The sequence below is a fragment of the Scyliorhinus canicula genome, chromosome 8 (genome assembly GCF_902713615.1).
Source record: "Scyliorhinus canicula chromosome 8, sScyCan1.1, whole genome shotgun sequence".
In the NCBI taxonomy this organism is placed as follows: domain Eukaryota; kingdom Metazoa; phylum Chordata; class Chondrichthyes; order Carcharhiniformes; family Scyliorhinidae; genus Scyliorhinus; species Scyliorhinus canicula.
In genome coordinates, this window is record NC_052153.1 from 179,863,347 (window position 1) to 179,879,243 (window position 15,897).

Genomic DNA, 15,897 nt, shown 5'->3' on the forward strand with positions numbered 1-15,897 from the left:
TCCCACACCTCGGCATACCAAATCTCCATGGGCCCATGAGTTTATACGCTCCATAAACTCTACAACGTCTCAGTTTGGGGCGTAAACATTCACCAAAACCACCGGCATCGCCTCCAATTTCCCACCTAACATTACAAACCTTCCCCCGGGGTCTGCCACTATGTTCCCCAACTCAAACGCCACCCGCTTATTTCATCAGGACCGTCACTCCCCCCCCGCATCTTCAAATCTAATCCTGAGTGAAAGACCTAACCCACCCACCCTTTCCTTTGACTGATTTGCTCCCCGATCTGGTGTGTTTCCTGCAAGAAAGCCACATCCGCCTTTAAGCTCCTCAAATGCGGCGAACACGCGGGAACTCTTGCCCGGCCCATTCAACCCTCTCACATTCCATGTGATCAGCCTGGTCTCCCCCCCCCCCCCCCCCCCCCCCCCCCACACGCACACCCACAGATCAACCGTAGCCCCTCCTGGGCCAGCCTCCGGCCCGCGTCGTCAAAGGAATTTTCAATGACGACTTTATAATCTAGCAGCTAACAGTGGTGCTTCTTATTATGAAAAGCTAAGGCTTCCAGGAATTTGCTATTGCAAAATGCAGCCCTCACCACTCCTTTATCTGAATCACTGCAAGTCCATCCTAAAGAATGGAAGCGTGTTGTCACTTTGGCGGGTGGCAACATGTTTCACTCAGGGTGATGCCGGGCTGCCCACCCTAGATGGCGCCAATGTTACATTCAAGCTGCAACAAAGAGGGACCCTCGTCACAGCAATTTCGAAAAGCAGGCAACCATTTGAATAACTTGAAGCGAGCTGTGACCATATATTTCTTTCTTGCTCCTTTGTCCGTGAGGGCGACTCAGGCAGGCTCCTCCATTACGGCGTGGCATTTATCCTTCCAATGAGGAGTTGGCTACTTTAAGGGCAGATTCACTGGCAAACCGATATGAACTTTGCCCTGATACCATCTGCCATATCGCTTTGCACCATCAATGTTTCTGACACACATTTTGCTTGAAACTTGCAACATTAATGCCGTGCAATCGACTACTTGCCGGCGAGCAGAGCTCGAAATGCCAAGCGGGTTTTCGCAACTTACTGAACACATTTTTAAATAAGGCGCAACACCCAATGTTGGATCTGATGATTACGTGGCAAGGTTAAAATTTGGGCTGAGTTTAATTTTGTGACACTCGTGGAACAATCAAAGTGGAACAAGCGCAGAAAGGGGATGTCATTAAAGGATAATAAGAAGTCTTGTCGGAGAAACAATGATTGCAAATAGAATGCTACCTCGACAAATTGTTGCTGCTGCAGGCGTTTCCTGGCTGGGTGCCAGGTTTTTTTGCCGAGTGTTAAAAGAGCAGCAAATCGTTTGCGCTGTTAGTGCGAGGACAGGTGGGAGAGGACAGCACACACGCGGGGGAGGAGGGCTCTGAGCAGCAGGGGAGAACCTTCGGCAAGCAGAATGATCTTGAAGAACTGCGTGGGTTTGGTAACGGGTGCATCGCAAGGCCTGGGGAAGGCATTTGCTGAAGCCTTGCTAAAGAAAGAAGCAAAGGTAATAACACAATGTGATTGCATAAGGAACAGGGGCGGTGGGGGGGGCGATGGTGGTGGTGGTGAGCAAGAGGGGGGGGGGGTGGGTTATTGCTGTTGTTTTCCTCAGTTTAAGTCCAAGGAATCTGACAAAGCCTGAAGTATTTGTTTGCCTGATGCAACACTTATGTAAATATTATTTGCATTTCCATCTGCAGCTGAGCATTGAGCTGGAGAAGGGAGTAACTCTGTCGGTGCTGTGCAAATATTATGGATTCCACCATTTCATCCTGAACAAAGGCGCCGTTGAAGAGATTGTTACTTATTTTTTTCAGCGACAAGGTTGAGTGGGTGTAAGAGTGTTTGTGTCTGGAGAGGCGCTGGGCGGTGGGGGTCGAACTTGGAGTGTGTGGCATTTGTTTTATTTGTGAATCACTGTGTTGGACGATACCCTTGCGGAATGTCCACCCACACGTTCCTGTTCCTCATCCCGTTCCTATCTATTTCGACCTCTCCTGATCCAGTCCACACTCTCAAGACTCCCAGTCACATTTGGGAACCAGTTAGCAGATGCAGAGAAAGTTCAGCACCAAAACCATTGGGTCATGTTCGCCGCCTGGGGAATATCTCGGTGGCCAGTTGTCTTCTCCGTGCGGGAGGGGAGAGAGGGAATGTCACATAATCTCTAAGCATCAATGGCAGTGCCAGTGCCTATGTTTGGGAGAGAAGGTTTTTAACTGTAAGTCATAAACAGATTTGTGGACCTAACCCTAGCCTGTGCTGAGTAACATGCATTCTTAATGACAACAGCAGTGGGTAACTATGACACAAACTCACATCATGTTCCAAGTTGAGATCTGGAACCAACAGCAAGTCAAACATTAGTGGAGGACGTGTTGCGATCCCTTGCCCATCTGTCTTCAATTTCAGGTGTTAGTACTGTCAGAAAACAGTCCCACAGGCAGATGTGGGGGGGTGGGGGAGCTGAGGAAAGGGGAGCGGCACTGAGGGCAAGAGGAAGGTGGGTGGGTAGAGGATAGTGAAGAGGGCTGGGGAGGGGAGATTGGTGCGGGTAGAAGGGAGTTGGAAGGGGGTAATGAAGAGGCACAGGGTAAGAGGAGGGTGAGGAATGGGCTGGGGAATAAGGCGGGGAAGGGTGGAAAGGAGTGGGGAGAGGGTTGATGGCAGAGAAGGAAGGGCGGAGCGGGAGGGATGGCGAGACGGGGGAAGGGAGAGTGGAGAAGAGTTAAAGGGAAGGGGGGATGGTGAGAGGAAGAGAAGGAAAAAAGTAAGAGAAAGGGTGGAGGAGAAGGGCAGTGGAATACTGTTGGGGGGGTAGAGATCAGGGGAAGGAGGGTAGGGAGGGGAAGGGCTGAGAAGGGGCACTGAGGGGACTTGGGAAAGGATAAGGAGAGAGTTAAGGGGGAGGAGAAGAATAAAATAAGAGGATCATTCGCATTGAATCACACTCTGGATGGAGTCAAGGACAGCGGGCAGAACAGAGTGGCACGGCAATGCCAGTGACATCAGAAACTCGCCCAGGGCCCTCCGGCTCAAGGGCCTCCAGATGACGCCCACCAAGGGCATCAAAGGCCACAGGGCCCCCACCTCTGATGTGCATCCTTGGGCCACGCCGAGATGTAGCGACAGAGCACAGAAGCTTAAGAAGATTGATGATCACTGAGTGGCCATAGGAAGGTCGGGAAAATGGCACCATCTATAGCCAGAGACAATGAGTGTTTTGAATGTTCACAATTAAAACATGTTACACTTGGGTTATATAGTCAGCTGCCCGGGCATACAGGGCATCTGTGCTCTCACGGATGCACTTGTGGGCTGCAGTTTGTGAAATGCCGCACAAGTACCCACCCGAGCCGTGGAATGATACAGTGGCATAAAAGTTCAGGGCTGCGGTGACCGTCATGGCCACCGGGAGCAGGTGACCTCCTCCTTCACGGGGTGCCAAGTTCACAAGGACATGGCACAAGTACCATACCATCCTCCTGTTGAGACGGAGACTCCTGCGGCACATGCTCGAACAACCAACAATGACTTTACACCTTGGGCCATCGCCGACGTCCCCCTCTGGGCCCCTCCCTGGCCTAATGGATGGCTGAGTCTGCAGGCTGTGTGCGGCGCTCTCCACAATGGGGTGCTGCATCGAGCTTGCGTCAGCGATGCTGCCACCTTTCATAGATTTCATAGAATTTACAGTGCAGAAGGAGGCCATTCGGCCCATCGAGTCTGCACCGACTCTTGTAAAGAGCACCCTACCCAAAGTTAACACCTCCACCCTATCCCCATAACCCAGTAACCCCACCGAACTGTAAGGGCAATTTTGGACACTAAGGGCAATTTATCATGGCCAATCCACCTAACCCGCACATGTTTGCGACTGTGGGAGGAAACCGGAGCTCCTGGAGGAAACCCACGCACACACAGGGAGGATGTGCAGACTCCACACAGACAGGGACCCAAGCCGGAACCGAACCTGGGACCCTGGAGCTGTGATGCGATTGTGCTATCCACAATGCTACCGTGCTGCCCGCCTCTGGTGTCTGGCCACCTGGGCTACCACCATCCATATTGTGATATCTGGAAGGAATTGGAGAAGATGAGAGACCGGCAATCAGTTACGGCTTTCACACTGGGACCCTCAATGCCATCCACCGAGCCCGTTGTGCTGGGGGACCGCACCCTGCACGGCCACATCAGGAGCCCTTAGACTCCACACCCCACTCCTCAGACCCCTGCCAGGAACACTTGGGGAACTATGCTCAGGAACCCCCCCCCCCCCCCCCCCCCCCGCCCCCTGCACACTCACCCTCTTGTTGCAGAGATATCCTCAGTGCTGAAGCCCAGCAACTTGTGTGTTTGATTGTTGGCTGCTGCTGCCTCTGTGGTGTTGACGGCCCAGGGTTCAGGCAAAGCATCCAGGCCTCACAGTTTGATTGGAATGCTGGGCAATAAAACCCATCAGAGACATGGCACGTCTACGCTCGAGAATGCACTGCGAATATTTTGTCTATGAAATGGTCAACAATAAAAATTATTTGAAAAACAACTATCTAACTGATGGAACCATCAATTCACCAGACACGTGTTTTCCGATATGAATATAGGCTTTAATCTACTTACTACAGAGCCAGCCTGTTACCCGTTGATGAACTCTCGGTGAACTGCAGGCTGACTCTGGACAAGGGTATTTATACAGCAGCACAAGGGGGAGGAGTTGTGGGCGGAGCCAAGCGTGGAGCCCTGTACAAGCTCCTGAGCGTTCCCAGAGCTACTCCCTCTAGTGGTCGGATAACGCTACGGCACTTACAAAGATACAGTGTGAATTACCATGTTACATTCACCACATTCACCCCCTGCAAAAAAGTCAAGTCCGGCTGGGGTGGTGGTCTACAAAGTCAGTCTGTCTGGTGGTCGAACTGTCCGCTGTGATCTGCGGAGCACCGGGGTTGCAGCCTCTTGCGGTGGCTGGATGGGTGTTGTGTGCTGGTGTATGATGGCGGACTCGAGGGAGGGTTATATCCGAGCTTCACACTCTCCTGGTTCGACCGGGGACTGGGGGCGCTGGGGGCTGGCCGGCGCAGGTGCGCGGAACTGGTGGAGCGAGCTCGTGGCCTCGGGAGCGCGAGGGGGCGGCAGCATGGGGTGTAGGGTGAGGGGTCCTTCTGTGGGGGTAGAGGGGGCGCTGGATCCAGCGGGTGCCAGATCCAGGAGGGATACAGTGTCCTGACGGCCGTCAGGGAACTCGACGAATGCGTACTGGGGGTTGGAGTAGAGCAGGCGCACCTTTTCAACAAGGGGGTCGGTTTTGTGTGCCCTGACGTGTTTCCTCATAAGTACGGGGCCCGGTGTCATCAGCGATGCCGGAAGTGAGACCCCCGTGGTAGTGCCCCTGGAAAAAATGAAGAGCCTCTCGTGAGGGGTCTGGTTGGTCGCTGTGCACAAAAGGGACCTAATAGCGTGGAGCGTGTCTGGGAGGACTTCCTGCCACTGGGAGACTTGGAGCTTTCTAGACCGGAGGGTCAGTAGGATGGTCTTCCAGACCGTCGCGTTCTCCCTCTCCATCTGCCCGTTCACCCCGGGGTTGTAGCTGGTAGTCCTGCTCGAGGCGATGCCCTTGTCGAGCAGCTACTGACGCAGCTCGTCGCTTATGAAGGACGAACCCCGGTCGCTGTGTATGTAGCTGGGGAAACCAAACAGGGTGAAGATGCTTTGCAGGGCCCTAATGACTGTGTGGGAGGTCATGTCGGGGCACGGGATAGCAAATGGGAAACGGGAGAACTCATCTACGACGTTTAGAAAGTAAACGTTCTTGTTAGTTGAGGGAGTAGCCCATTGAAATCAATCACGAGGCGTTCAAAGGGACTAGAAGCCTTGACCAGGTGGGCCCTGTCTGGTCTATAGAAGTGCGGTTTGCACTCCGCACAGATCGGGCAATCCTTGGTGACCGCTTTTACCTCCTCGTTGGAGAAAGGCAGGTTTCGGGCCCTGATGTAGTGGGCGAGCCGGGTGACCCCCGGGTGGCAGAGGTCATTGTGGATGACTTTCAATTGGTCAATCTGCACGCTGGCGCATGTCCGGCGGGATAGGGCATCCGGAGGCTCGTTAAGCTTCCCGAGTCGATACTTAATATCGTAATTGTAGGTGGAGAGTTCGATCCTCCACCTCAGAATTTTGTTGTTTTTAATTTTGCCCCTTTGCGAGTTGTCAAACATGAAGGCAACCGATCTTTGGTCGGTGATGAGGGTGAACCTTCTACCTGCGAGGTAGTGCCTCCAGTAATGAATAGCCTCCACAATGGCTTGTGCTTCTTTCTCGACTGAGGAGCGTCGGAGTTCTGAAGCGAAGAGGGTACGGGAGAAAAATGCGACTGGTCTCCCTGCCTAATTTAGTGTGGCTGCTAGAGCTACCTCTGAGGCATCGCTCTCAACCTGGAATGGAGTGGATTCATCCACCGTCCGCATGACCACTTTGGCAATGTCCTCCTTGATGCTGTCGAAGGCCTGGCGTGCCTCGGCTGACTGGGGAAATCGTGTGGCCCTAAAGAGTGGGCGGGCTTTGTCCGCATATTGAGGGACCCACTGGGCGTAGTAGGAGAAGAAGCCCAAGTACCGTTTGAGGGCCTTGGGGCAATGGGGGAGGGGGAGTTTTTAAGAGGGTGCACATACGGTCCGGGTCTGGGCCCAGGACTCTGTTTTCCACGACATAGCCGAGGATGGCTAGACTGGTTGTGCGGAAAACGCATTTCTCCTTGTTATACGTGAGATGCCGTTTCTGTGCCGTCTGGAGAAAATGATGGAGGTTGGCGTCTTGGTCCTGCTGGTCATAGCCGCAGATGGTGACATTGTCCATGTAAGGAAATGTGGCCCGCAGCCCGTACTAGTCCACCATTCGGTCCATTGCTCGTTGGAAAACCGAGACCCCATTAGTGACGCCGAAGGGGACCCGGAGGAAATGGAAGTGGCGGCCATCGGCCTCGAATGCCGTGTAGTGGCGGTCCTCCGGGCGGATTGGGAGCTGGTGGTATGGAGACTTCAGATCCACCGTGGAAAAGAGCTGGTACTGGGCGATCTGGTTTACCATGTCTGCAACCCTGGGGAGGGGATACGCGTCGAGGAGTGTAAATCTATTTATGGTCTGACTATAGGCGACAACCATGCAGAATTTTTCCCCGGTCTTAACGACCACCATCTGAGCTCTCCAGGGACTATTGCTGGCCTCTATAATCCCCTCACTGAGAAGCCTTCGGACCTCTGATCTGATAAATACCCTATCCTGCAGGCTGTACCACCTGCTACGAGTGGCTACGGGTTTACAGTCCTTTGTGAGATTGGCGAAGAGAGGGGGGGGGGGGTGGGGATTCACAGCATAGCGAGGCTGCAGATAGTGAGTGGGGGCAGGGGCCCGCCGAAGCTGAGGGTGAGGCTCTTACGGTTGCATTGAAAGTCTAAGCCTAATAAGAGTGGCGCGCAGAGGTCGGGCAAAACGTAGAGTTTGAATTTTGAGTAGCTAGCGCCTCGGATTGTGAGTGTCGCGGCGGTGCGTCCCTGGATCTGGACCGAATGGGAGCCTGAAGCGAGCGAGATAGTTTGCCGCACGGGGAAAACAGGGAGTGAACAGCGTCATACCAGGTCTGGATGTATGAAGCTCTCAGTTCTCCCGGAGTCGAAGAGGCATGGCGTTTTGTACCCGTTGATTTGAACCTCTGCCATCGAATTTCGCAGATGCTTTGGGCGTGATTGGTCCAGAGTGACTGCACTGAGTTGCGGGTAGTCGGCGGCTCGATCAGCTGTGCTGGAGTGGCCCCGTGATGACTGCCCTCTGAGTTCATAGTCGTACTCTTCCGATGAGCTGTCCGAGCGTGGAGATGCAGGTCGGGCCCATGGATCGCACGTGGCGGGCGGCGAGGAAGATGGAGTCCAAGATGGCAGCCCCCATGAGTCGCACGTGGCCGGCTGCGTGGTGGAGGTTTGCCAAGATGGCGGCCCCCATGGATCGCACGTGGCTGGAGGGGGCGGAGTCGGGGCATAGGCCGCAGCGTTTCGGGCCGCGATTACTTCGTGCCACTGGGGAATTAGAAGCTGGGGCCCTTTTAGCGAGGCACACTCTTGCGTAGTGGCCTTTCCACCCGCAGCTGCTGCAGGTCGCGTTGCGGGCCGGGCAGTGTTGCCGCAGGTGCTGATTCTGGCTGCAGAAATGGCAGGCTGGAGCAGTAGAGTGGCAGGCTGGAGCAGTATGGTGGCTGGCTGGAGCAGCATAGTGGCAGGCTGGAGCAGTATGGTGGCTGGGCGGCTGCGTAGCACAGGCCTGGGGGAGTTGCTGGTCGGGTGCCCATGATTGGGTCGCAGGGCCCACGGGGAACGAGTTAAGGCTGCGGAAGGAGATCTCCATCGTGGTCGCAGCTTCCACAGTTGTTTCTAAGTCTTGGGCCCCCTTTTCCAGCAGTCGTTGGCGCACATAATTAGACCTGAGGCCCGCTACTAAAAACATCGCGTACAGCAAGTTCTCTGTGTTCAGCCGCGGTAACCGCTTGATAATTACAGTCATTTGACAAATTATTGAGTTCCCTTAAAAATTCGGCAAGTGATTCTGTAGGCCGCTGGCGGCGAGTCGTGAACACATGGTGTGCGTAAACTTCATTAATGGGCCTTACATATATCTTATCGAGTACCGCTAGCGCTGCAGTATATGAACCGGCTGAGTTTAGTTGCGTAGAGATTCGGTGGCTCACCCTCGCGTGCAGTAGACTTAACTTCTGTTCCTCTGTCGTTTCGGCTGTGCTTGCTTCTGCCAGGTAGGCCTTAAAGCACCGCATCCAGTGGGAGAAGATTTCTTTTGCCTCTGCATCCTGCGGATCGAGTTCCAGGCGTCCAGGCTTGAGGGCCATTTCCATGATCGATCTTGACTATTCTTAAGTAGATGAAATTGATGGAACCATCAATTCACCAGACACGTGTTTTCCGATATGAATATAGGCTTTAATCTACTTACTACAGAGCCAGCCTGTTACCCGTTGATGAACTCTCGGTGAACTGCAGGCTGACTCTGGACAAGGGTATTTATACAGCAGCACAAGGGGGAGGAGTCATGGGCGGAGCCAATGGTGGAGCCCTGTACAAGCTCCTGAGCATTCCCAGAGCTACTCCCCCTAGTGGTCGGATAACGCTACTGCGCTTACAAAGATATAGTGTGAATTACCATGCTGCATTCACCACACTAACAATTCCACTTAACGCACTAACCATTAAACAGCAAGGAAATGACACTGTTCCATATTGGTCCGAATATAAAGCTGTATGAGCTCACTTTCACAATAAAAACCCACACAGTATCACCCCTCGCAGGTTCCTCAACTGAAACGGTGGATCAGCCTGAGAACTTGTCCAGAATTTGTCGTAGAAATGATCTGTCCATCAATGTGTGATATGTTCCGAGGCTCCAGCGGCTGTATGTAGAAGGAGGTCGTACGCCAGGTAGCTCCCACCAGAGTCCTCAGTTTTTGGCCCTTCTAGCCCAGTTCCCGGGGATAATTTGTGGACAAAGTTGTCCCATTTGATAGCCTTTTACAAGGCCATGTCAAAAATCACAAAAAAGAATACTGGAAAAAAGGGTACAGGCGGTAGCCCGTAAGAGGAGTTGGGGAAGGTGCAGAGTCCGTTGGGATTAAAGATGGCGGAGGCAAGCTTGTCAGGTGGGGCTGCACCTATTACTGTGGATAAGCTGATGGAGGTAATGGTGGCCAAATTTGAGAGACAAATCGGCAAGCATTTTGAGAGGGAAATGATGGAGACTCTCAAACAATCAGTGGAGGATGGGTTGGGACCGATAAAGGAAGCATTGTGTGGAGCTGGTTTAGCACACTGGGCTAAATCGCTGGCTTTTAAAGCAGACCAAGGCAGGTCAGCAGCACGGTTTAATTCCCGTACCAGCCTCCCCGAACAGGCGCCGGAATGTGACGACTAGGGGCTTTTCACAGTAACTTCATTGAAGCCTACTCGTGACAATAAGCAATTTTCATTTAATTTCATTTAATTGGGAAAGACCTCGGAGACAGTGCAGGAGTATGGTGAGGTGCTGAAGGGGGTGAAGGAGACCCTGTCGTGACACCTGGACCAGATAGCCTCACTAGAAGCTGAGCTGTTGATGGCAGATGACAGAAACAAAAGCCCAAGGGCTAAGGTGGAGGACCTGAAGGATAGAGGTGGCAGGACCTCAGGATCATGGGGTTGGTTGCCAGAGAGGGTGGAAGGCCCGAGGCTGAATAAGTATTTTACTGCAATTTTCACAAAGCTGCTGGGGGAGGAGAACCAGGTTTTCTCCCTTGAGCTGGACAGGGCCCACCGGTTGCTCCAAGTGAAGCCACGGGTGAATGAACCACCACAGGCGGTGAAAGTACGCTATCATAGCTATCGGACGACAGAGAGTGTCCTGAAATGGGCCAAAGAAAATTGTGAGGTGTAATGGGAAGGCAGCAGTATTCAAATATACTAAGATGTCACGGCAGAGTTGACAAAGAGGTATGCAGTCTTCAACAGGGCGAAGTCAGTGCTGTATAAGAGCGGTGTGCATTTTGGTGTAGCATGGTAGCAGCAGGGTAGCATGGTGGTTAGCATAAATGCTTCACATTTATTGTCCCAGGGTCCCAGGTTCGAGTCTGCACGTCTTCCCCCTGTGTGCGTGGGTTTCCTCCGGGTGCTCCGGTTTCCTCCCACAGTCCAAAGATGTGCAGGTTAGGTGGATTGGCCATGCTAAATTGCCCGTAGTGTCCTAATAAAAAGTAAGGTTAAGGGGGGGTTGTTGGGTTACGGGTATAGGGTGGATACGTGTGTTTGAGTAGGGTGATCATGGCTCGGCACAACATTGAGGGCCGAAGGGCCTGTTCTGTGCTGTACTGTTCTATGTTCTATGTACCCGGTAAGCCTGTGAGTCAAGCACAATACCAGAGATATCGAGATGGCGGAGGAAGCAGAGGCTTTCGTTCAAGCACAAGGACTTGGACTGTACTATGGAGATTTAAATGGGACCTTTATGTTGGTTGGGATGGGGCTGTTTGGGGATGTTGTAATGTTTTTTCTTTTTGTACAATAATATGGGTAATTGAAATTTATGATCTTGTATTGGGTACCTCGCGGTAGCATGGTGGTTAGCATCAATGTTTCACAGCTCCAGTGGTCCCAGGTTCGATTCCCGGCTGGGTCACTGTCTGTGTGGAGTCTGCACGTCCTCCCCGTGTGTGCGTGGGTTTCCTCCGGGTGCTCCGGTTTCCTCCCACAGTCCAAGGATGTGCGGGTTAGGTGGATTGGCCATGCTAAATTGCCTGTAGTGTGGGGTTAATGGGGGGATTGTTGGGTTACGGGTATACGGGTTGCGTGGTTTTAAGTGGGGTGATCATTGCTCGGCACAACATCGAGGGCCGAAGGGCCTGTTCTGTGCTGTACTGTTCTATGTTCTATGTTCTATGTATTCATTCAGGAGCGCGGAGTGTGCTTTTTTTTTCAGCGAGAGCAATAGCCAGGGGGCTGTTGGAAAGGTAAGTTTTCCTATTTTAAAAACTTACCTTGCAGGAGCAGCACGTGGGAGGAGCTGAGTGGGAGCGGTCGAACTGCGCTCTGGGAAGGTGAGTGAACTGATATATTTGGGCAGCGGATAAACCCGCGACACTACATGTATAGTGTCTCCCACCTGCCCTCCTCTTCTAACCAAAAAAAAAGACTGTGGTGATAAGGAGCAGCAGCTTTCAGATTTTCGGCGGGAGCAGTGGCGAGGGGTCGTTGGAAAGGTAAGTTTACCTCTTTAAAACTTTAAAAACTTACCTTGAAGAGTGACATCACAGCAAAGCAATGACCTTATTGGCTGGTAAGGAAAGTGCTCCAATTAGCAGCAGCTGGGAGAAATTTAACTCTTCGTGTGTTGGTGAGTATTGTGATTGATAAGTAAAATCTTTATTCCTTTCACTTATTAATTATTTGATAGTATATTTTGTAGTCAGTTAAGGTAAAGGGTAAAAATGGCAGGAGATCCCAGACCCGTTTTATGCTCCTCGTGCGCAATGTGGGAGTTCAGGGACGCGGCCGATGCCCCGACTCCTTCATGTGCGCGAAGTGTGTCCAGCAGCAGCTCCTGTTAGACCGCATGTCGGCTCTGGAGCTGCGGATGGACTCACTTTGGAGCATTTGCGATGCTGAGGAGGTCGTGGATAGCACGTTCAGTGAGTTGGTCACACCGCAGATTAGGATTGGTGAGGGAGACAGGGAATGGGTGACCAAAAGGCAGAGAAAGAGCAGGAAGGCAGTGCAGGTGTCCCCTGCGGCCATCTCCCTCCAAAACAGGTATATCGTTTTGGATACTGTTGGGGGAGATGACTCACCAGGGGAAGGCAGTAGTAGCCAAGCTCATGGCACCGTGGCTGGCTCTGCTGCACAGAAGGGCGGGAAAAAGACTGACAGGGCTATAGTCATAGGGGATTCAATTGTAAGGGGAGTAGACAGACGTTTCTGTGGTCGAAAACGAGACTCCCGCATGGTATGTTGCCTCCCGGGTGCACGGGTCAGGGATGCCTCAGATCGGCTGCAGGACACACTGAAGGGGGAGGGTGAACAGCCAGTTGTCGTGGTGCATATAGGCACCGACGATATAGGTAAAAAACGGGATGAGGTCCTACAATCAGAATTTAGGGAGTTAGGAGATAAGTTAAAAAGTAGGACCTCAAAGGTAGTAATCTCAGGAGTCAGAGTAGAAATTGAAGAATAATCAGAATGAATACGTGGCCTGAGAGATGGTGCAGGAGGGAGGGGTTCAGATTTTTGGGACATTGGAACCGGTTCTGGGGGCGGTGGGACCATTACAAACCGGATGGTCTACACCTGGGCAGGACTGGAACCGAGGGGGTGCTTTTGCTAACACTGTTGGGGAGGTTTTAAACTAATGTGGCAGAGGGATGGGAACCAGATTAGGAAGTTAGAGGTCAGTAAAGAGGCAGCAACTAAAGCCAGTAAGGTACTAGATAATAAACTCAATGTGACTAAGGGGAAGAGTAGACAGGGAAGAGATGATGATCGCAAAGGGACAGGTGGTCTGAGGTGCATTTGTTTTAATGCGAGAAGTGCAGCAGGTAAGGCAGATGAATTTAGGGCTTGGATTAGTACCTGGGAATATGATGTTATTGGTATTACTGAGACTTGGTTGAGGGAAAGGCAGGACTGGCGACTGAATATCCCAGGGTATAGATGCTTCAGGAGGGATAGAGAGGGAGGTAGAAGGGGTGGAGGAGTTGCATTACTAGTCAGAGATGATATCACAGTTGTGATTAAAGAGGACACTATGGAGGATTCGAGCACTGAGGCAATATGGGTGGAGCTAAGAAATAGGAAGGGTGCAGTAACATTGTTGGGACTTTACTACAGGCCTCCCAAAAGCGAGCATGAAGTAGAGGTACAAATATGCAGACAGATTATGGAAAAATGTAGGAGCAATAGGGTGGTTGTGATGGGATATTTTAACTTCCCCAACATTGAATGGGATTCGTGTAGTGTTGGTGGCGTAGATGGAGCAGAGTTTGTAAGGAGCATCCATCAGAGTTTTTTAGAGCAGTATGTAAATAGTCCAACTCGGGAAGGGGCCATAATGGTCCTGGTATTGGGGAATGATCCCGGTCAGGTGGTTGAAGTTTCAGTCAGTGATTACTTTGGGAATAGCGATCACAATTCCATAAGTTTTAGAATACTCATGGACAAGGACGAGAGTGGTCCTAAAGGAAGAGTGCTAAATTTGGGAAAGGCAGAGTATAACAAAATTCGGCAAGAGCTAGGGAATGTGGTTTGGGAGCAGCTGTTTAAGGGTAAATCCACATTTGAAATGCGGGAGTCTTTTAAGGAAAGATTGATTAGAGTGCAGGACAGACATGTCCCTGTGAAAATGAGGGATAGAAATGGCAAGATTAGGGAACCATGGATGATGGGTGGAATTGTGAGACTAGCTAAGATGAAAAAGGAAGCATACATAAGATCGAGGCAACTCAAAACTGATGAAGCTTTGGAGGAATAGCGGGAAAGTAGGACGAATCTCAAACACGCAATAAAGAGGGCTAAAAGGGGTCATGAAATATCTTTGGCTAACAGGGTTAAGGAAAATCCCAAAGCCTTTTATTCGTATATAAGGAGCAAGAGGGTAACTAGAGAAAGGATTGGCCCACTCAAAGACAAAAGAAGGAATTTATGCGTGGAGTCAGAGGAAATGGGTGAGATTCTTAATGAGTACTTTGCATCGGTATTCACAAAGGAGAGGGACAGGACGGATGTTGAGGCTCGGGATGGATGTTTAAATACTCTAGGTCAAGTCGGCATAAGGAAGGGGGATGTTTTGGGTATTCTAAAAGACATTAAGGTGGTCAAGTCTCGAGGGTCGGATGGGATCTATCCCAGGTTACCGAGGGAAGCGAGGGTCGAAATAGCTGAGGCCTTAACAGATATCTTTGCAGCATCCTTGAGCACGGGTGAGGTCCTGGAATTGCTAATGTTGTCCCTTTGTTTAAGAAGGGCAGCAGGGATAATCCAGGGAATTATAGACCTGTGAGCGTGACGTCAGTGGTAGGCAAACTGTTGGCGAAGATATTGAGGGATAGGATCTATTCACATCTGGAAGAAAATAGACTTATCAGTGATCGGCAGCATGGTTTTGTACAGGGAAGGTCATGTCTTACAAACCTAATAGAATTCTTTGAGGTAGTGACAAAGTAAATTGATGAGGTAAGGGCTGTAGATGTCATATACATGGACTTTAGTAAGGTATTTGCTAAAGTTTCCCATGGCAGGTTGATGGAAAAAGTGAAGTCGTATGGGGTTCAGGGTGTACTAGCTAGATGGATAAAGAACTGGCTGGGCAACAGGAGACAGAGAGTAGTGGTGGAAGGGAGTGCCTCAAAATGGAGAAGGGTGACTAGTGGTGTTCAACAGGGGTCCGTGCTCGAACCACTGTTGTTTGTGATATACATAAATGACCTGGAAGAAGGTATAGATGGTCTGATTGGCAAGTTTGCAGATGATACTAAGATTGGTGGAGTTGCAGATAGCGAGGCGACAGTCAGAGAATACAGCAAAATATAGATAGATTGGAGAGTTGGGCAGAGAAATGGCAGATGGAGTTCAATCCAGGCAAATGCGAGGTGATGCATTTTGGAAGATCAAATTCAAGAGCGGACTACATGGTCAATGGAAGAGTCCTGGGGAAAATTGATGTACAGAGAGATCTGGGAGTTCAGGTCCATTGTACTTTCGTTGGAAAGACGGAGTTTGAGGGGGGACCTGATTGAGGACTACAAAATTATGAGAGGTATGGACAGGGTGGATAGCAACAAGCTTTTCCCAAGAGTGGGTGTGTCAGTTACAAGGGGTCACGATTTCAAGGTGAGATGGGGAAAGTTTAAGGGAGATGTGCGTGGAAAGTTTTTTACGCAGAGGGTGGTGGGTGCCTGGAACGCTTTACCAGCGGAGGTGGTAGAGGCGGGCACAATAGCATCATTTAAGAGGCATCTAGACAGGTAAATGAACGGGCGGGAACAGAGGGAAGTAGACCTTAGAAAATAGGAGACAGGTTTAGATAAAGGATCTGGATCGGCGCAGGCTGGGAGGGCCGAAGGGCCTGTTCCTGTGCTGTAATTTTCTTTGTTCTTTGTTCTTTGTTCTAAAACTGAACACAATACTCCAGGTGTGGTATCACTAACAGCTTATACAATTGCAGCATAACCTCCCTAATCTTAACCTCCATCCCTCTAGCAATGAAGGACAAAACTCCATTCAAATTCTTAATCACCTGTTGCACCTGTAAACCAACTTTTTGCGACTCATGAAC

The 15,897-nt window shown here is 51.1% G+C and overlaps 1 protein-coding gene across 1 annotated transcript in view; it reads left to right on the top strand.

The window, feature by feature from the left end:
• Positions 1-1,360: 1,360 nt before the first annotated feature.
• LOC119970712 (15-hydroxyprostaglandin dehydrogenase [NAD(+)]-like) overlaps positions 1,361-15,897 on the top strand; it is a 109,060-nt gene continuing 94,523 nt past the window's right edge. Inside the window, exon 1 of the mRNA XM_038805774.1 lies at positions 1,361-1,558. Coding sequence (XP_038661702.1) covers positions 1,466-1,558 — 93 coding nt within the window. The 5' untranslated portion in view covers positions 1,361-1,465. The remainder of the gene's footprint in view (positions 1,559-15,897) is intronic.